The 22497-nt window shown below is 41.6% G+C and overlaps 2 protein-coding genes across 3 annotated transcripts in view; one reads left to right on the top strand and one right to left on the bottom strand.

Moving 5' to 3' along the window:
* MTHFD1 (methylenetetrahydrofolate dehydrogenase, cyclohydrolase and formyltetrahydrofolate synthetase 1) overlaps positions 1-10379 on the bottom strand; it is a 62459-nt gene extending 52080 nt beyond the window's left edge. The window contains exon 1 of the mRNA XM_001924329.6: positions 10212-10379. Coding sequence (XP_001924364.3) covers positions 10212-10252 — 41 coding nt within the window. The 5' untranslated portion in view covers positions 10253-10379. The remainder of the gene's footprint in view (positions 1-10211) is intronic.
* A 4237-nt stretch (positions 10380-14616) lies between these two features.
* The window catches only part of LOC100522152 (uncharacterized), a 51563-nt gene continuing 43682 nt past the window's right edge, over positions 14617-22497 (top strand). Inside the window, exons 1-3 of one of the 2 annotated variants that reach the window (XM_084969475.1) lie at positions 14617-14812; positions 17226-17286; positions 17436-17574. In XM_084969475.1, the coding sequence (XP_084825601.1) occupies positions 17276-17286; positions 17436-17574 (150 nt within the window). In that variant the 5' untranslated portion in view covers positions 14617-14812; positions 17226-17275. The remainder of the gene's footprint in view (positions 14813-17225; positions 17287-17435; positions 17575-22497) is intronic. The other variant, XM_084969476.1, reaches the window with a different exon arrangement.

Genomic DNA, 22497 nt, shown 5'->3' with positions numbered 1-22497 from the left:
CTTGCAAATGATCCTCAAAAGGTCCACAGACTATGCCTTTAGTAGCTGATCAGAGAAAAACCAAGAATATTCATCTTCAACATGGAAGGCTATTATAAACGACACTTTCTTCCCCCAAGGTGATTGTTGTTACAAGATTTTAACAGTGCAGTATAACACAAATATCTGATTCCATTTGCTTGATTTGCATTTTGTTTATCTGCTGTTTCACTTCGTTTTTTTCATTATGTCTCTTAAACTGCTAAAAAATATACTTCAAGTTAAAAAAATTTTTTTTAATTTTTTTTGTCTTTTTAGGGCTGTGCCCACGGCATATGGAGGTTCCCAGGCTAGGGGTCGAATCAGAGCTACACCTGCCAGCCTACACCACAGCCACAGCAACACCAGATCTGAGCTGTGTCTGTGACCTACACCACAGCTCACAGGAACGCCAGATCCTGAACCCACTGAGCAAGGCCAGGGATTGAACCTGCATCCTCATGGATGCTAGTCAGATTCATTTCCACTGAGCCACGATAGGAAATCCAAGTTTAAAAAACAATTTGACAGTAGCTCCTTGCAAAAACAATTGAGGCCACCTAGTGTTCTAAGAAAGGCATAGATTTCAAACTCTTAGTTAAATTACTTCCTTGCTGAAACATCATTTTCACTGGTATGTAATATAATACCAAATGCTACATTATATCAGTATATAGATCCCCTAATATCAGCACTTTCCTTTACTATGTTTAAGAATAAAACATTTAAAATAAAAATTATTATAATCTTATACAAACATTTACTAAGCTTGACAGACACCTCAAGTATATATTTGAAAGCTTAATGTGAATCTATTTTATGCTCCAATGAAAATTTATAATGTAAAAATTTTCCATCCAATTCTCTCAAACTTTCCCAAAGATCTAAGAAGGGAAATGGAAACTGCCTGATATTTATGACAAGAAAACAGCTAAATGGTGTAAAATTCTAATGAACCCTCCAATTCCCAGTGAGTGTAATGGTGTCTATTGATCCATACACAGAATAACAGAATAAATGCTTTTTAAGCTTCTATATCAGGGTTTATCAATCTGAACACTCCCCACATCTGGACCAGCTAATTCTTTGTTCCTGGGATGGCCTGTGCATTGCAGGATGCTTCGCAGCACCCGTGGTGTCTACCTCTACATGCCACCAGCACACAGCCACTCCCCGTATGACAACCAAAAATGTCTCCAGGTATGTCCAAATGTGGCCTGGGGTGGAAGGAGGGACAAAACTGCCCTCTTCAAGAACCACTGACCCGTGTTTCCATCATGGCTCAGTGGTTAACGAACCTGACTAGTATCCATAAGCACGCAGGTTCGATCCCTGGCCTCACTCAGTGGGTTATGGATCTGGCATTGCCGTGAGCTGTGGTGTAGGTGGAAGACACGGCTCAGATCCTGTGTTGCTGTGGCTGTGGTGTAGGCCGACAGCTGAAGCTCCGATTCCACCCCTAGCCTGGGAATTTCCATATGCCGATGGTGAGGCCCTAAAAAGACAAAAGACCAAAAAAAAAAAAAAAAAAAGGAAGAAAGAAAAAAAAAAAGAACCACTGACCTGGAGGAGACAAATGGAGCTGGGAACGAGGTTGAACTGGTTAAGTTCAAAAAAGGTAGGATTTTAAATGCAACCTAAAAGTGCACTAGCATTAGAGAAAGGTCACACAGAGAAGAGCACTGTCAGAGTCCAGGTGCACACAACCAGGTGTGGTAGGATGCCTGAACACCGTGCTCCCACGGTCCTCCCCCTGACCCGGGAGCGGGGGCAGCTTCTGCTCATAGCCAACAAATTTGGTGAGGTGAAGAACAGAGAGCACAGTATTGCTAAAGTTTCCAAGTCCTTTCAAAAAGTCAGGCCTCCAGATTCTTACGTGTAATTATACACATTAATGTATTGGGAAGAATCCAATTTTTAAAAATAACTCTGGGAGTTCTCTGGCGGTGCAGTGGATTAAGAATCCGGCATTGTCACAGCAATGGCTCAAGCTGCTGCTGTGGCATGGCTTTGATTCCTGGCCCAGGAACTTTCATGTGCTGAAGGAGCAGTCAAAAAAAAAAAAAAAACCCAAAAAATAAACATCCTCTGCAAGCCCCAAAAAAGCATTTAACTACATTTGGCTTCCAGGCTATCACTGTGTGATCTTTGGCTGGTGGCAAGAGTTATCAGATATGTTGGGGTGGCCCCACGTATCAGGGTCTGTAAGCCAGGGGCCAACCAACACCCAGAATTAGTCTATTTCAGGGCTATCGAACTGCAGATCTGGCCATCAGAGCAGAGTATGGCCCTGAATCCCAGGCGGGCCTCTGGATCATCATCCAAGGGAAATAGGGAAAGTGTGGAAAACTGGGGTCTCTGCTTGGAGAGGGAGAGCAGGCCAACAGCCCTGATCTGAGAAAAGCCTCACAGAGGCCTGGCCTTTCTGCTTTTAGAGAAGACCCAGGGACCACCTTGGACAAAAAGGGTTTAGGTCTAAAAGGCCACTTACCAAATAAGCAGGGACTAGAACTTGGGTACCAAAACCCAAAAGAAAGATCATTTATCATGTTAGGTTAAGCAAGGAAGTGAAGATAAATTCCTAACAGGCTCTGGCCAAACCTTTCACAAAAATACCCCTTATTTCCTAAAACTCGAGTATCGCAACCCAAAGCCATTATCTCTCCCGTCCAGGTTGGAGGGCAAGAACTTTTCATCAATGGGAAAGAAAGAAAGGAAAAGAAAAGAAAAGAAAAGAAAAGAAAAGAACGAAAGAAAGAAAGGAAGGAAGGAAGGAAGGAAGGAAGGAAGGAAGGAAGGAAGGAAGAAAGAAAGAAAGAAAGAAAGAAAGGAAGAAAGAAAGAAAGGAAGAAAGGAAGAAAGAAAGGAAGGAAGGAAGAAAGAAAGGAAGGAAGGAAGGAAGAAAGGAAGGAAGGAAGAAAGGAAGGAAGGAAGAAAGGAAGGAAGGAAGAAAGGAAGAAAGAAAGGAAGAAAGGAAGAAAGAAAGAAAGGAAGGAAGGAAGGAAGGAAGAAAGAAAGAAAGAAAGAAAGGAAGAAAGAAAGGAAGAAAGGAAGGAAGGAAGAAAGGAAGGAAGGAAGAAAGGAAGAAAGAAAGGAAGAAAGAAAGGAAGAAAGAAAGAAAGAAAGAAAGAAAGGAAGAAAGAAAGGAAGAAAGGAAGGAAGGAAGAAAGGAAGGAAGAAAGGAAGAAAGGAAGGAAGAAAGGAAGGAAGGAAGAAAGGAAGGAAGGAAGAAAGGAAGGAAGGAAGAAAGGAAGAAAGAAAGGAAGAAAGAAAGAAAGAAAGGAAGAAAGAAAGAAAGAAAGAAAAACCTTAGCTAACAAAGCAACATGGTTTGACTTGTCTCCAACCAGTCTAAATTGTACGATAATTCTGAAGCGATTCAGTTTGGTTCATTCATCTCCTAAAAGGGAAAGACAAATCCAGTGGATAAAAGTTTGCAATTCCTTTTAGAAAGCAAATAAAAAGTCCCTGGCGAGGAAGAAGAATACACTGTTGATCACCTGCCACTAGCCTTAGAACTTTTGGTCAAGCCCAGTCACTTCTGGCTAAAGTTTCATAAACTGCAAGATGGATGGAGTGGTGGCCTGGGCGGCTCAGAAATCTGACTCTAGCACCATCAGCTTCCCACTCCTTCAAGGTCAAAGGCTTACAGGGTGAGAGGAGCCACCTTAAGGGGAAATCATCCTAGCAGGACAAACTGCACAGCGCAGAGGTGCCATGGCATTCTGCCCTAGGGATCAGATGTAGCAAGATAGTTGTAACCATGGCAGCACACAGACCTGTTCTGAGAGCCTTACACACTTCTAAATCCTGTCCACAACCTCAGGAGGTAAACTGTTCTCATCGTCCCCAGGCAAAAGAAGGGGAAAGTGAGGCTAACTTGCCCAAAGCCACACAAGGCCTTCAACTCTAGCCTACCCCACCTCTCCAGAAATAAACTAGTGGATGGGGCAGCCTTTTCCCTCCGCTCCAGGGACCCTCCTCTGTGCTAGGCCAGCCTGACAGCCCTTCTTCCAGAGGATTCCTCATGCAAATGGAGATATAACAGGGGACCACACATGCCAACTCAAAGTCCCATTGTCCAAGTCCCAACCTGCCTGGCCCCACCCTCCTGAGTACAGACACTTGTTCTCAGACCGTATCCCTAATCAGGGTTTTTGCTAGAGCCCCAGCCACAGTAGTTGGCTGCCAGTTCCGACTCTGTCACAGTCCAGCTACAACACTCCCAATAGCCTGGCTGGGTTGCCTACTTAAAACCTAACAGATGGTCCCACCTCTCCTGCACAGGCTCCCGGAGAAAAGCCAGCTTCGACAATCAAGGTTCCATGGAACTTCAGAAAGACCTGCACACTCTGGAGCTGATCACAGGTAAATCTTTTTAAGCACACGAAAGGCCTACAGGTACAAGATAAAAAGCTTATCAAGTTCACTGTGGTGAGCAAATTATTTGTACAGAAAATAGTTCTTCTATTCCTGCAGCTAAACATAGAGCCATGGTTCAATTTTTATCTTTGAATAGCAGAATACATCCTAATTTTTTTTTTTTCTTTTTAGGGGCACACTCGAGCCACATGGAACTTCCCAGGCTAGGGGTCGAATCTGAGCCAGTCTACACCACAGCCACAGTCACAACATATCTGTGCCGTGTCTGTGACCTATACCACAGCTCATGGCAATGCCAGATCCTTAGCCCACTGAGCAAGGCCAGGGATTGAATCCATGTCCTCATGGATACTAGTCGGATTCATTACTGCTGAGCCACAACGGAAATTCCAGGATACATTCCAATTTTGAGGCTCAAGATTATAAACAAGCTGCCAAAGACACAGATTGAATAAACACAAATACCACTTGCTTATTCAACAGGTACTCCCTAAGCACCAATTTATTAAAACTTATGTGCCAGGAACTGCTCTAAATGCTTCACAAGCAATGACGTGCTTAATTTCAACAATCTTATGAATGAGATGCCCAACAGACAGATGAGGAAGCTAAGGCACAGGAGGTAAACGGAGTCACCCGCTGATCCTGGAGGAGGGAGCAGCACTGTGACCAGCTCTGCGGACACCACCCACAGGGAGCTGTGTCACAGACACATCACCTCCCTCTGCTCAGCCCACAATGCAGAGTAGCTTCTCTCAGTGGCCTGACAAGTCGCAAGCCATCTGTCTCCAAAATGAGTCTTTCTAGAAAGAAGACATGATAAAGAAAAATGCTACCCATGGGGGTGGGTGGGGGTGGAGGGCAGGCTTAAATGCAGAAAACAAAGAAATCAAACTAATCATACAACACTTAGTAGGCCTCACTTGGAAAAGCACAGCACATGCAAGAACGGTAGTTTCTGGTCTAAAAGCTAAATCAGGGTGTTCTTCTGATACTGTCTATTTTCTACCCCTTTGAATGGTCCCTTGAGGTCCCTTCCCTCAAGCCAAGGGTGGGCTCTCACCACCAATGTCAGCATACGTTCACTCAGCCCCACTACTCATCTTCAGCTCCTCTAAGGCCATCACCGCTGACCCCAAGGCAGTCACTGAATAACTGGGGAGGTCAAAGGTCCATGGCACAGGCTGTGTTGTTGGTCAGGAACCCTCTTCCCCACAACCCTGGCAGGCTCACGGGGCCCCCTCCTCCTTTGAACCCTTGCCTATAAGTTCCTTTTACAAGGAGTACGAGCTAAAGGCTCACACTGAAAATGACAATCCCTCTGCCTCAGAAACCTCTGTCCCGCTTCCCGGCTCTGGTTTTCTCTTTGGCACTTCTCACTATCTCACATGCTGTTTTACTGATTTTACCATCTACCTCTGCCATCGGAACACAAACTCCCTGACGGTAGGGATGTGGGCTGTTGTGTTGACGGTCATAGTCTCATGGCTTTGAAGAATGCCTGGAGGCACACGGGTATTTAAGCGAATAAATATCCAAAAAGACACATTTGTCCCTAACCCTCAGATCTCCCCCAATTTTCACATTCAAGCTACAACCGTGGAACTTTCCTAAGGAAGAAAGGGAAGTGTTCCTTCCAAAGAGACACAAACGGCAACTAGATCCAGGTGTCCCAGAGGGCAGAATAGGCAGGGAAGGAATCTGGAAGGAGGAACTTGGTCCAGTCCTGGCTACCAGGAGGGGATAAAGGGAGAATAATAAAAGCAGACAAAAGTCAGGGATGGCCTCGGCAGAATGGGAAGCATGGCAGCGAGAGGAAGACTGCTGTAAAGAAAAAAAAAAATTAGTTTATGAAATTCCTTTTAGCCAAGTGCCTGATAGAGTAAGAAGCACCATGTACTGGGTGAAAACCTTAGTTCTAAGAGAGCCTACGCCATTAACCAGCTAAGTAATCTTTGGCCAAATCAGGTCACTTTTGTTGCTTCAACTATTTCCTCACTTGCAGGATGGAAAAGGGAGGGAACTGGATTTGGGAGAAATTCTGCCTATGGAACTCTTGACCCATATCAGGCTTGCTCCTTCCAAGGAAGACCTTACAATTCAAATACTACATCAAGGAAGAAACTGCCCAGGGCACTTGAAGGCTTGCAAATTTGTCCCCAGAGAGCCCCAAAGGTTGGTGGAAATCAAGGAAGCTGATCTGCAAATTTGGGGAATGAGGGACCCCTTCCCCTTACTTTGGCTGCAAAGTAAGAAGCTCACTTACCTTTCCTCTCAAGAGTGTCCTTGACCTAGTGTCCCAGAGCCTCCACCTGCAGCCCAACCTGATCAAGCTCCAAGAGCCACCTTCTTGTTCAGGGCTCCCCCAGGCCCATGGCCAAGGGCAGCTGCCTGCTGCAGCCTCGGCACAGGGAACTCGGGGGACTGCACTACACCATGAACCAAGCAGGCTGTTCCCCCTCCAAAGTCCCTCCTCTCTAAAGAACTGTGAGCTCTACCTGCTCCTGGATTCAGGCTCTCCAAGGTCAAGATGCCAAGGTGGCAGCATATGAAGGAGCCATTTTATAAGCACATGAAACAAAAATCTGTTAGCAGAGTCCTTAGTCTTAGAACTCCTTCATGAGTTGTCTTAGTAGGAACTCACTGACTGTTCAACCACAGGGCCCTGTAAAAAGTCAGCTGTGTTACTTCTGAGCAGACAAGAGAGAGGAACTCTTCCTGTACCTGGAACAGTCATTTCCAGAGAACGCTTTCAGTATCTGCTGTCAAATCACTGCCATATCCTTCTTCGATGATGAAACCAGGATTGAGAGTTAAGACTTTGGATAAGTGGTTCTCAACCTTTAAGATGCATTAGAATCAGTATTTTAAAAGATTTTTAAAATACTGAATCTGTGGCTTATTGCTAGTAATTCCAATTAAATCAGTCTGGTGTGAGCACCAAGCAAGAAGGCTTCCCATGAATATGTTAGTAAAATGACCTTGGAAAAGATTGAAAATCTCTACTAAAACTGCTCATGTATGTGTCCTGTTACTCCACAATTCTACTCTTTTTAGGCCGCACCACGGCATGTGGAAGTTCCTGGGATCAAACCCGTGCCACAGCACCTGCAAAGATAACACCAGATGCTGTTGCACCTGCCACAGGGGACCTCCATATAATTCTGCTCTTAGGGACGTAACCAACAGAAATGGATATATGTTCCACCAAAAGACAAGCAAAAGAATGCTCAAAGCAGTACTGTTCAGTCACAAAAAACTTGAAACCAAAATGTCCATGGGTAAGTAAACTGTGGCACATTCAAACAATACAAGACAGCTATGAGAGTAAATGAACTACAATTACATGCAACATGAAACAACTGCAGAAACACAATGTCGACTGAAAGAAGCCAGACACAAAAGAATTTACACTGTAGGATGTCATTTAATAAAGTTCAAAACCAGGCAACACAATGGACAAAGTGCTGGAAGTCAGGACAGTGATTACCTTTGTTGGGGGTGGGGATGGGATGGGAGTGAGAGGGACTTCTGGAGGGCCTACAATCTCATTTCCTGCTCTGAGGGCTGCTCACTTAAGTTCAGTAGCGGAAAAACTCACTGAGCTATACACTTACGATGGGTAAACTTTTTTGTACGTCTTCATATTCAAATAAAAAGAAACAATCAAGCCAAAAAGCTCCTAAAGTGATTCTGATGTGCAGCTAACCCTGAGAACCATTTGAATACATCTCAAGGCAACTATCACTGTCAAAGAGATAATGAATCAATCATCTATGTATACATTAACTAATTACTAATCATTAACAACTAACATGTATTGAACACTTACTATGTGCCAGGAAAAATTCTAAATGCTCTTCAGTTAGGAAATCATTTAATTCTCCTAACAGTTCCATTGCCTAGATATTATCTTTATTTTACATTTGAGAAAATTTTGGCAGAGAAGCTAGCTAATTTGCTTAATGTCACAAAACTAGTGAGGGGTGAAAGATGGTTTCTAGGTGTTTTGGACATAGACACAAACAAGACAATGCATGAATTTCTCTTATAGCGCTTACAAATATATTTAACTTGCTCTCCACTCAACCAAAACAAACCCAGTGAACACCTATTCTCATTAGCCTGCCAGGAAGCAAACCTAAATTATCTCTTCACAGCCAGTCTTTCTAAAAGGAAGATTTTAACAAGAAAAGCCACTAATTAAGGGAGTAGGTTTGACTATAAACCAACAAAAAATGAAAGTCAAGGACAAACAATGTAGTTGAGCAAACCACACACAGAACACACAGATACTGTGATTTCTAATCTAAAAGTTTGGGGTTCCTCCTCACCAGTGTGAAAGATTCACCACCATTTAGTTTACATTTCACCTTGTCAGCTACCATCTCTACCTTCCAGGAAACAATCATTCTGGCTCAAAGTGTGCTTCATCACCAATGACTCTAGAATTCACCCAAAAATCTCCACTCACAAAATGAGGGATTCATGAAGCACTTACTGGTGCCAGCTACAGCTGTTACTAAGTAACTGGTGAGGTCCAAGGTCCCAAAGGCAACCTCTAAATAGATCACACAAAATACATCCTTCCCCCTTCTACTTTCATCTTTCCCCACATGTCACCTCCCAGACAAAAAGCAGCCAGGTATTACTTCCAGGGAATTAAGTCTGGCCATCATATCCACCAGTTAAGCACTCAGATTTTCCATAGGATAGACATGGCATAGGTCAAATGGAATATAAACTATTGCTAGGACTCAAGAGCCAAACGAGAAAGTAACTCTAGGATCAGGACATAAGATAACTGTTAGAGGAGCAGGAAACTGAAGGAACAAGAAACATTTATTAGATTCTACTAGGCAACTGACGACTCTGGTGTAGTGGAAAAAGTTATTGGTTATGAGACCCTCCGTCACTAATCAGCCTTGTAACTTTGTCAAGTCTTGTTACCTCACTAACCTCAGTCTCTTCACCTGCATATTACAGGGGAAGGGAATTCACTGGATTTGAGTTCTGACTGTGACGCTGCAGGTCACCTCAACTAGTCTCTTATCTGGCAGCTGCACTTTTGGGAGCACAGTCGTCAGGCCGAGTAAAAGGACTTGTCCCAGAAGCATATGTGAACAGGAGACTGGCACTTGCCATCTGCCTCTATGCCGATTGAATCATGGGCCACTGCAGCTGCCTGACCCTCAACACCCCTGAAAGAGCTCAGGGCAGACATCAGAATTGAGGCACTCTGTACTCTGCTTGGAAAACTGGCAGAACAGGTCTTCAGATCGTTAGATATATTCAGGAGAAGATTTTATGAGCCTAATTCTTATGTCTCCTCATATCCAGAAAAGCACTAAAATCCTTCATGGTGACGTCTGCTCCCCATGATTAGCAGTAACCCTCATGAGTCCAGCAGCAAACTTCTATAAAATGTGTGCTTGGTTGCATGTACCTTTCTTTTCACCAAAATTACATATACACTGACATTCTCCCCTACCTCTTTGGAGTGGTATTTCAGCGCTGCCTCCCAGGCTCTTGTTCTCATTTTGCACCCCCCCCCCCCCCGGTAAAACTTAACTCTCAACTTTTAACTTGAACTTATTTAAGTTGACACACGGGGGACACTGGGCACAGCCACCAAGCACTCAATCTGCAAATGCAGATCGTGCTCTGAGTCCCTTTCTTCTATTCCAGGGAACTGGTCTTCAAATGTGAGAGGCTCAGGACAATTCCCCCCCTCACCCCTCCGGACTGGCCTGATCCTGCTCAAGCCCTCGCCTGCAACCCAACACGCCCTAACAACGACAGGTGCTTACGCGGAGACCACCTTCCCGTTCAGGATTTCCGCCGGCGCCATGACCTTTGTAAGTCCGCTGCCCAAAGTGGACACCGATAAAATCGAGGGTCGACTCTCTCTAACGCGGCACGGGAGAGCCCAACACACGTGCTTAGCGACCTCCCAGGCTGACCCTACTATTGCGCCTGCTCGCCCCCCCCAGGACGTGGATGCGCATGCGCGGCCCAGACGGACGTACGCCCCAGGGGTAGCGAAGAACTGCGGCATACGGGGTCTGAAAAGCCGCAGGAAGATGAGGGAACGCTGTGTAGACTGTCTGGAGGAAATGATTGGCTGGTAGAAGGACCCTTTCTACAATGCGCCTGCGTGTGGCCCGGGAGCCAGCCCCAAAGGGAATCCGGCCTCAATTCCAGCCCTTAGGGGGCGGGGCAGAAGGCGGGGCTGAGGGGGCGGTACCGGGAGAAGATTTTCGCGGGCGCGGGAGGCCAGCGCGGGCTGAGGGCGCGGGCACTCTGCTGGAGGGTTCTGGCCCTATTGCCGCGCGCGGAGCTTGCGGGGGCGCTGGCCCGCAGGGGTGGACCTGCAGAATGTGGGGCGGCTTTTGACGTTCTCGTCCCGGCCACGTCAGAGCGGTGTTGTTGGGGGGCCCCCCACCCCGATACTGTATAGGAGGGTCGGGGTGGCACCCCTGACTGGTTTTTAAATATTTTCAGGCGAATCTGATGCTCGGCCAAGGTGGACGCCCCGCCCACTTTTTCAGGCCCCGCGCGGCGTGGCTTCCTCAGAGTCCAGCGTAACTCCGGGGTTGGCCAGTGCGGGGAGGGTCGTCAGCTTTGCAAATCTAGGTTTTGTCGTATCGCCCACGCAGGTCTAGGATTGGAGAACCGACTCGGCCTTACGTAAATTAGAAGCCTAGTGAACGAGGAGGGCGGACATTGCTCCCGCTAGGAAGGCAGCTGGAATGTTTGTGAGGACTGGTCCTGCAAGTTTCTGATTGGTTCCAGGACCGTTCTCCTGATACTAAAACCCGCAAATGCTGAAGTCCGTTATAAAAAATGGCTTAATACTTACGTAATGTAAGCACAGACTCCCATGTGAATTAAATCATATCTAGATGACTGATGCAGTGTAAATGCTGTTTAAATAGGTGTTGGTGTGCAGCAAATACAAGTTTTGCTTTTTGGATTTTTCTGGAATTTTTTTTTTTTTTTTTTGTCTTTTTGTCTTTTTGTCTTTTGTCTTTTTGTTGGTGTTGTTGCTATTTCTTGGGCAGCTCATATGGAGCTTGCATATGAGCAGACGCGGCATATGGAGGTTCCCAGGCTAGGGGTTGAATCGGAGCTGTAGCCACCGGCCTACGCCAGAGCCACAGCAACACTGGATCCGAGCCGCGTCTGCAGCCTACACCACAGCTCACGGCAACGCCGGATCGTTAACCCCCTGAGCAAGGGCAGGGACCGAACCCGCAACCTCATGGTTCCTAGTCGGATTCGTTAACCACTGCGCCACGACGGGAACTCCAAGGATTTTTCTGGAATTTTTAAAAAATGTTTTTGACCCAGGATTGGTTGAACCCAAAGACAGAGGGCCAACTGTATAATAACTTAAAAATATAAGGATCCCTGAACACATACCTTCACATTGTTACACCTGTGCAGCTGAAATTAAGAGGAAGATTGAAGCAGATGTTCCTGGTAGATTACAGATAGTGAAACTTTTGTGGCTTAAACTACCAAATATTGACTACAGCTGTCTTGTTTGCTGAGGAAGATGGCAGAAACCCTGATTTAGAGATGGAGAAACAGACTTTGAAAGATAACTTATCCAACGCTGCATACCTGTGCCTAGAATACAGACTAAACCTGGATATCTCGAATGTGTTGCCTTTTACATTTTACCAACCTGGTTTTCAACAACAATATCTATGTGTGACCTGTACAGTTCATTCATTCGAGCAAATAATTATTGAATGGCTGCTGTGTCAACATCAAAATACCCTACTCTAGGTGCTAGAGATACCATGGTGAACCAAGAAATTACTGCCCTCTGCCAATATTCTGGTAGGAGAGTCAGAGATTAACTAAAGAAATGTGTACTTTAATTTGAAACATACTATTTTTTTTAAAAATAGGCAAACTGAGAGGATGGAATGATGGTGGGAGGCAGGAGAGTGTTGTTTCAGATAGGTGCTGAGCAACCTGAGTTGAGCAGAAAACTAAATGTAGAGAGAAATGGCATAAGGAAAAAAAAACAACCAGGGATTTAGCTTGAACAGCTGAAAAGATGGTGTTGCATTATTGAAAATAATGCAGTTGAAATAAGGTTTTAAGTGTTTTAAATGCCTCTTGGACATCCACATGTCCAAGTGATATTCATATAAATGAGATACAATATTTAAACCCATGAGCTTAGATGGAAGCCCATGAAGGGAATGAGCTTAGAGAAAAGACAGAAGATTGATGGGTAGGACACTTCAATGTTTAGAATCCAAGGAGATGAAGAGGAACCAGGAAGGAAATTGAAGAGTCCAATGTGTTATGAGAAAAACCTGGAGAGCAAGCAGCCTTAGAAAACAAGTGAAAAAAGTGTTTCAGAGGAAAAGAGGTAACTAATTCTGTCAAATATATCACAGATTGGTCAAAGACTGAGAACTGATCATTTCACAGAGACTAGAAAGCTAAAATATTTTTATACAAATGCAGTTACTGACAATTGCTTGAAAAACTGTGTATCCTTTCTGCAGAAATTCCATTTTTACAAAAATTTTGAGGGTTCTTAGATAGTACCTATCAAAACCTTAAATATGTGCTTTCTTTGATCTTATAATTCCACTTCTAGGAATTTATTCTAGAGTAATAATTACACATATACACAAAGATGTATGTATAAAACTGTTCCTCACAACATCAGTTTCAATAGTAAAAAACAAAATCTCCATCAGGATGGCTGAAGTTGTTAAAGGAACAATGGTATATATCTATAGATCTACTATAAGATAGCTTTCACACATTGTTAAATGATAAAGTTAGCTTATCCAATAAAATACATATGTTTGTGTTAATATAGCCAAAACAGGCCTTCTTTGATTACATTATCAAAAATTGGTCCTCACATTCTCACTGCTATCATATTAGCCTATTTTATTCACAGTATTTATCACTACTAAAGTGATTTTATTTATACTTATTTACTACCTTTTTGTTTTCCCACCAGAACTTATGCTTCATAAGAAATTTCCTGTCTTATTCATATTTGTGCTTCTGCTGCTTGGGGATGTAATTTTAAAATCTAGTTTTAGAGGAAAAAAATTATTTTCCTGCTTTAATTATTAGCTGTTATTCTTATTCCTATGACTACCACTTATTTTATCACTGCCTCATTTTTATCAGATATAAATGGGACAGTTGTTCTAAACCCTAAAGTGAAGCTAGAATTACCTGTGTAACTTTTAAAAAATATGTATGCTTACACTGCACTGTAGACCAATTCAGTCAGAACTTGGGGTAGATGTCAGGGTATCAGTAATTTTTTTTTTCCTTTTTTTGACTACATCAGCAGCGTATGGAAATTTCCAGGGCAGGGATTGAAACTGCACTGCTGTTGTGGCCTGGACAACAGCTGTAGCAATGCTGGATCTTTAACTTGCTGCTCCACACGGGAACTTCCAGGGTATCAGTATTTTTTTAAGTTGTCTTTGAGAATCTATTGGGTGGGCAGGGTTGAAAGCCACTAGATTAGGTGATATTTGAAGTATGATTCTAGTGATTCTGGTACTGACAATACATCATAGGAGTTCCTGGTATGGCTCAGCACGTTAAGAACCTGGCATAGTATCTGTGAGGGTGCAGGTTTGATCCCTGGCCTGGCTCAGTGGCTTAGGGATCCAGCCTTGTTGCAAGCCGCGGCATGGGTCTCAGTTGGCCGCTCCAATCCAGAATTGCTGCGGCTGTAGCGTAGGCTGGCAACTGCAGCTGATTTGAATTCTAACCTGGGAACTTCCATATGCTGCAGATGCAGCTGTAAAAAAAAAAAAAAAAAAAAAAAAAAAAGAATACATAATAGAGTCATGTTTTTTAGCATTAGAATACTAGTTTTTCAGACAAATCATCTTTTGCTTTAGGAATATGAGATGGAATCAGTATTTTTCTCCTGTCAAAGTACTTCTCCCATGGTAAGGATAGATACTGAAATACAAAAATTAGAACTATTCCAAGAATTTCACAAAAGAAAACCCCCAAATATGAGTTTCACATTTGTTAGAATATTTACTTTCAGTGAGATCACTTTCCTAAGAGTTTCTAAGTTCACTCCTGCTTGATGAAGCCACTTTGTTTTCACATCATTAATTAGGGAAATAAAGACCCATAGGCCTTACTTCATCACTTTAGGAGGTCTCTTTACCCTTCCCTGGACCTCTGTGATGCGTTCACCTAGCAACAGCTGCTTTGATGTGCAAACATTCTTTTGATAATTGTGCTGGGCAGCCATTCATATTGGATAATTCAGGTTTCTTCAAGGAACTGATCTTGGATTTGGAATTTTCTCTTGTGCCTGATATGATAAAAATGTATGGCTTTTACTTTCCACTGAATGAAGCATAGCATGCTATATCTTTCTAATGTGAGTATTATGTACAAACCTAAAGTCACAGAATAATTGTGTCGTATTGCTATATTTTGTCTATTTTTTACTTTGTACTCCTATTATATTTTTTATTATATTTGTGTAAGGTAAATTTGGGAAAACAGTACTATCACCCATATAAGTTAACTTTCTATTTATTAGAAAGTTGTTCTATTTAAAGTTTTTTTCCCCCTCTATTGGGTTCTTTAGTTGTTCAGTCTGTATTTTTTTTTGTCTTTTTGCTGTTTCTTGGGCCACTCCTGCGGCATATGGAGGTTCCCAGGCTAGGGGTTGAATCGGAGCCGTAGCCACCAGCCTACTCTAGAGCCACAGCAACGCGGGATCCAAGCTGCGTCTGCAACCTACACCACAGCTCAGGGCAACACTGGATCCTTAACCCACTGAGCAAGGGCAGGGACCGAACCCACAACCTCATGGTTCCTAGTCGGATTCGTTAACCACTGCGCCACGACGGGAACTCCCAGTCTGTATTTTTTGTGCCTAGTGTGGGATGATAAGATATAAAACAGAAATAGAATGCACTTTTTTAATAAACCTTTGATGTAGTAGGAGAGGTAAGATTTTTACGTAATACAATATCGAGTGAAATAACAATCAAAAGAAAAGTATAGATCTTACATCTATAAGAATTAGGAGGAGAGAATGGAATTCCCATTGTGGCTCAGTGGACATGAATCTGACTAGTATCCATGAGGACGCAGGTTCAACCCCTGGCCTCGCTCAGTGGGTTAAGCCATGAGCTGTGGTGTAGGTTGCAGATGCGGCTCAGACCTGGAACTGCTGTGGCTGAGCGTAGGCTGGCAGCTAAGGCTTGGATTAGACCCCTAGCCTGGGAACCTCCATGTGCTGTGGGCGTGGCCCTAAAAAAAAAAAAAGACACACACACTCACAAAAGAATTAGGAGGGAGCGATTACCCTAACTTTATATAAATCAAAGAAGGAGGTGGTACTTGAGATACTGTAGGATCAGTTTATGCTTCTGGGGATATATTTTTGGACCACAATATATTTTTGCCTGTTTCTTAGAGGCAATATGAATAAAACTCAGAAGTTGTTTTTAATAGAGCATAAGATTCATAAAATGTTAAGGAAATAGAAGTAGAGGATAAAATTCTTAAAAAGACCTTTGTCTCCACTATCATTCTTGCTCCAGGACTGAGGAGCAGTTTACTCTCCCTTTTCGATTCACCAAAACTTAAGTAGTAGTTCTTTAAGGCTCTTATTTTGCTATATTTTATTTGTTTTTTACTTGAGACTCCTATTATATTTTTATTATATAATAAAAATAATGGTTCTTACAAAAAGAATTGATGTAGTAATGATTTTAAGTATCGAAAAATTAAAATGAGGAAAGACTAAAATTTCATTCGAGATATTTGTTCCTTAATAATTGTCTTCAATATCAATAAATCTAGAATGAATCTAGAATGAAAACCAAGTCTTCATACTTTCTGCTCCATGTTCTTCAGATCACACCCTCCAGATTTTTTCTTTCTTCTCTTATAAAAAGTTCTCTTATTCTGGGATTGTTCTATATTCTGGAAGACCACCTGCAAAGGAAACACATTCCTTATTTTTGTGCAGCTCCACCAGTGCACAGTTTTTATTTTTTATTTTTATTTTTGCTATTTCTTGGGCCGCTCCCGCGGCATATGGAGGTTCCCAGGCTAGGGGTTGAATCGGAGCTGCAGCCACCAGCCTACGCCAGAGCCACAGCAACGCAGGATCCAAGCCGTGTCTGCAACCTACACCACAGCTCACGGCAACGCCGGATCCCTAACCAGCTGAGCAAGGGCAGGGACCGAACCCACAACCTCATGGTTCCTATTTGGATTCGTTAACCACTGCGCCACGACGGGAAGTCCATAGTTTTTAAATGCCACTTATTTTCCCCCTAAATACATTCTCTGATCTTAAGAAATCTTTATCTTATCGCTTAATAAAACATATAGGCATTAATTTGTAAGATGTCCATCCTCTATTTCTTCTATCTTCATTCTGGAAAAGAAAGGTAATATATGGAATTGAATTGGGTGGGGAAAATGTATTTAAGGCAGTATTGAGTTCTTGGGAAATTTAATTTTTAAAAATTGTAATGTGAGATTATATTTATTGTTCCTCTGGGACAGAAAGAGCACTCTGAGCTATCACATGCTATATTATTAACTCATTTTAGAATTTATCTTCTGGCTGAATCTTGAGGTATATAGTAAGCATTTCTGATAGATTTAGAAATTGAAAATGAAAGAAATTTTCAAGTCAGGCATCTAAAGATATGATTCACAAATAGCATGTAAATATGATATTATAAGTGCATGTATGTCTATCAGCAGGCTGTTTCAACCAGTTATAGTTTACATAATGTTTTGATGCTATCTTTATAAACTAGATCTGCCTTGTCTCCAAGCAACAGGTTCAGTGGGCAGCTCTTTCTAAGGTATGGCTAAACTGTAAGTATCTAAAATGGAACCTTCCCAAAGGCATTGTTGTTGACACTGGGCAGACCTCAGCATCTCTTCCTGACCACTCTATGCAGACTCCCCTTGGAATACCCTTGGTTCACCATTACTAGATCTGTTTCATGCTCTTTTATCTCCAGCATGTCAGGCCCTCTCCAGTTCTTAAACAACTCAAATCAAGGAAGGCTTGCTGCTGGCCAAAGCAAAGGGCCCCACAAGGCAAAGCCATCGGAAGTCAGACATCTGTCAGCTCACACATCTCAGAAAAATAGCCCAAAGGTGAGTTGTACTCTGGCATATACTTTTTTCCCCATTCTCAGGAGGAAGAAGTAAAACAATCTCTTGCACAAGTGCGAGCTTAGGAGAGTTCATTTCTATTTTCCCACTTGCTTGTGCTAGCACCCTTTGGTAAAGAATAATGTAAGCTGTAAGGTCAAATGATCTCTCACTTCTTTCAATCCCTATCTCAACTCTAGAACAAGGAGCAGTGAAACATCTGAATTTAATGAAACTTCAAAGTGGATTTTACTTATTTTTGCCTTTTTTGGTGGTTCTGAAACAATATAAAAATAGTCTGCAACAGGCCTCTGAATTATTTTGATCCAACCCCATCATTTTGCAAATTAGGAAACTGAACACTGGAGAGAGGCCACTTGTCTGATTCCCATCACATTTCTATTGTACCATATTACCCCCTTGGTATACAGCCTTGTTTTATTAGGGCCAGACCCTAATGAAACTCTTTATGGAAATTAAATACCTTCTTTGATTAGATCCTGTCCCTTCCACTGATATTTTTAAGACCACTAAACAGATCCACCTAGTCTTTAGCTTGTAGCTCCTAGGAGATGAAGTCTGAGCTGGGAGTCAGGATGGAGGCTTAGGGTAATGGTTTATTTCCTTCCCACTTGGCTTTATTTTTTTATTTTTATTTTTATTTTTTTGTCTTTTTGCTATTTCTTTGGGCCGCTCCTATGGCATATGGAGGTTCCCAGGCTAGGGGTCGAATTGGAGCTGGAGCCACCGGCCTACGCTAGAGCCACAGCAATGCGGGATCCGAGCCACGTCTGCAACCTACACCACAGCTCACGGCAATGCCGGATTGTTAACCCACTGAGCAAGGGCAGGGACCGAACCCGCAACCTCATGGTTCCTAGTCGGATTCGTTAACCACTGAGCCACGACGGGAACTCCCCCACTTGGCTTTAAATGATACTGACCAGCCTAGTTTCTTTGCTAGGAAAGGAAATGTATTATATTAAAAGTAAGTAAGTCAAGAGTTCCCTTATGGCACAGTGGGTTGAGGATCTAGTGTTGTCACTGCAGTGTCATGGGTCACTGCTGTGGTATGAGTTTGATCCCTGGCCTGGGAAATTCCACAAGCTGCAGGCATGCCCCAAAGTAAATAAATCAACTGATGAATGGAAAAAGAAAATGTGATACATGTGTATGTATATATATAATATAATATTCTATATATACATATATATATAGAATAGAATATTAGCCTTTAAAAAGAAGGAAATCCTGCTGTCTTTAACAACATAGATGAACCTGGAGGACATTATAGTAAGTGAAATAAGCCAGACAGAGACAGACAAATACTACATGATTTCACTTATATGTAAAAATCTAAAACAGTCAAACTTACAGAAGCGGAGGGAAGAGAAAAATGGGACGATGTTGGTCAAAGGGAAGGGTACAAAGTTTTAGGTATGCAAGATGAATAAGTTCTGGAGATCTAATATTCACCAGTGTGACTGTAGTTTACAATATTTACCGAATATTTGAAACTTGTTAAGAGGGTAGATCTTAACTGTTCATATCACAAAAAAAGAAAAAATGGTAACTGTGTGAAGTGATGGATATATTATCTTGATTGTGAAGATTATTTTACAATGTATACATATATCAAAACATTGTCACACACTTTATATATATAATTTTCATTTTCAATTATATCTCTATAAAGATGGGAAAAAGAAATAAAAATGATACAGTCCAAAAGGACAGTGTAGGACAATCTTTAACTCCTTTCAAGTACATAAATGATCATAAATCCCTCTAGGAATCTAAAAAATTATTTTGCGATTTTTCACAAAATATAACACCATAAAAATAAATGTTGTAGGTTATAAAATTATAAAGTTTGTATTAATAAAGTAATTATAATCTTATTTTAAACATGTCTTCATTTAGCTATAAACACTTTTTTTGGGTCTTTTTTTAGGGCTGCACCCGTGGCATATGGAGCTTCCCAGGCTAGGGGTCTAATCAGAGCTGTAAATGCTGGCCTACTCCACAGCTCATGGCAATGCCAGATCCTTAACCCAGTGAGTGAGGCCAGGGATTGAACTTGAGTCTTCATGGATACTAGTCAGATTTGTTTCCGCTGAACCATGATGGAAACTCCTATAAAATTTATTTTAAATCAATTATTGAAGAAAAGCTTGAGTTTGCAACAAGTAAGTTTACTATTTTATGTTTTCTTTGGAACCAATATATATTAAAATCCAAACTGAATTATAACACAGCACCATAAAATTTCTCTTGTCCTCTTATAGTGTCCTTATATTTTGTGATTTAAAAAGTCAGTTGGGAGAGCTGTGGCTCTGTGGGTACGAACCCAACTAGTATCCATGAAGATTCACGTTTGACCCCTGGCCTTGCTCAGTGGGTTAAGGATCTGGTGTTGCCATGAGCTGTGGTGTAGGTCACAGACATGATTCGGATCTGGCAGTTGCTGTGGCTGTGGTGTAGGCGGGCAGCTGTAGCTCTAATTCAACACCTAGCTTGGGAACTTCCATATGCTGCAGGTATGGCCCTAAAAAGCAAAAAAAAGGAAAAGTCAGTTGGGAGTTTCTTTGTGGTGCGATGGCTTAAGGATCTGTCATAGTCACTGCAGCAGCCTGGATTGCTGTTGTGGCATGGATTTGATCCCTGGCCTCGGAACTTCTACATGCTGTTGGAATGGCCAAAAAAATTTTTTTAAATAAAAAAAATTCAGTTGGATTATATTTGTACATTTTAGTTTTTGTATTTAATATGCAGAAAAATACAGACTAATATAATACCACATACCTACCACACAGATTTAAATTTGACATTTCTCTCCAAATTTGTTTCACTTGTTCTTTTAAGAAATAAAACTTGAGGAGTCCCTGCTGTGGTGCAGTGGGTTAAGAACCTGACTGTAGCAGCTTGGGTAGCTATGGAGGTGTGGATTCAATCTCTCACCCAGCACGGTGGGTTAAAGAATCCAGCGTTGCTACAGCTGTGGTGTAGTTCGCAGTTATAGCTCAAATTCAGTCCCTGGCCCAGAAACTTCCATATGCTATGGGTGCAGCCATAAAAAGAAGAAAAGCAACCTTCACTTATAAAATTGAAGGTTTTACAATGTCTGATCCCATTCTCCACTCTGGGGATGAATGATAACAAATAAATTTAACAGTAGAATCAGACATCAACCAGTGAGAATCTTTGCCACTCCTAGCACTGGGACAGGCCTTGGAGCCTCTGCTGCTGAGTGTTTGTCGTCTTACTGGATTGTATGGGAAGTGAGCCAGGGTCTGGGATGCTGAAAGATGAGGGATTTAGGGCAGCTGCCATTACAAATCTATGTGAAAGTATATTGGACCACGCTGGAACTTTTTTTTTTGTCTTTTCAGAGGTAATTATTTTGAAGTAAATGTATAGTAATATGTCCATATTTTTTTTGTTATGCCCATATTTTAAACACTACTGCGCAGAATTCCATTACAAGTCATATTAATACATTGGTTTTTATACATTTTAATTTTTTCTTATATAAGCAAGCTGCAGCTGAGTATCCTTATACAGCATACCTCCTTGTTTATATTTTCTAAAGTATGAAATAAGAAAAGTTTTCAAGTGATATTTGAATGAATTTGTCTACAAAAGTTAATTGCAGGTTGAATAGATCTTATTTTTATAAATTAAAAGCTTAACTGAATATAATAGCTTTTTTCTTTTTATTATTGGTATCTGAAATCTTAGTGATACTGTGATATTCTAAGTAAAACATTTAATTTAGCACATTTTAATCAACTTGCTCTTTTGTTTTACAGTGTCAGTTTAATCATGCTTACTTCATGGTACAGTATCATCTTTCTGTGCAAGGCCCCTCTAGCTTTGTTTTTTTTCCATCATCTCCATTTCTATCTCATCTCAGTCTAATATGTTTGATGTATGTCTTTGAATATATATGCATCTTTTAAGATGTGTGATTTTATATGCATCTTTTAAAATCTGTAATTTTGTGTGTGGATTTTTAAAAATATGACATAATAGAGGTCCTTGGTGGCCTAGTGGTTAAAGGATCTGGGATTGTCACTGCTGTGGCACTGGTTCAATCCCTGAACCGAGAACTTTCACATGCTGCGAGTGTGGCAAAAAAAAAAAAAAAAAAATCATACATAGAAAAGAACTCTAAAATGTATGCATACAGATTAGGTAGTAAAATAAATATCTATGAACCAACCACTTAGTTTCATAAAACCCGCCAGGATCTTAAAAGCTTCCTGTGTGTCCCTTACTAACTGAATCCTTTTATTGCCACCTAAACTTCAAAATAGAAGATATTTTGAGTTTTGTGTCAATCATTCTCTTGCTTCTCTTCCTAGTTTTATCACTCATGTATGTATCCTTAATAAATATTAATTTTATCTCTTTTAGAAGTTTATTTTATGAAATTATACTGCATCTGTCTTTTCATTACTGCTTTTGCTTCGTAGGATTTATGTTGATCTATGTACAATTACTTAATAATTTCCATCGTTTTGGAGTAGCCTATTATATAAATATACCATAAGTTATTTATCCATTAATCTCTTATTTGACTTGTGGGTTGTTTTCAGTTTTTTGCTTTTTAAAATAATATTGATAATTGTTGCTTCTAACTGCAAAGTTTAGTCCATATATATATAGTTTTTCTTTTTATGGCCCCACCTGTGGCATATAGAAGTTCCCAGGCTAGTGGTTGAATTGGAACTGCAGCTGAGGCCACAGCCACAGCCACAGCAACACCAGATCTGAACCACATCTGTGACTTATGCCGTAGTTTGCAGCAATGCCAGATTCTTAGCTCACTGAGCAAGGCCAAGGATCAAACTTGCATCCTCACAGACACTATATCTGGCTCTTAACCCACTGAGCCGAAACAGGAACTCATATTTATTGATA

This window comes from Sus scrofa, chromosome 7 (assembly GCF_054392235.1).
Source record: "Sus scrofa isolate SSC_HxYL_T2T_F1_AM1 chromosome 7, Sscrofa_HxYL_maternal_Yorkshire_Landrace_v2.0, whole genome shotgun sequence".
Taxonomy (NCBI): Eukaryota; Metazoa; Chordata; class Mammalia; order Artiodactyla; family Suidae; genus Sus; species Sus scrofa.
This window is presented reverse-complemented; position numbering and strand designations above follow the sequence as displayed.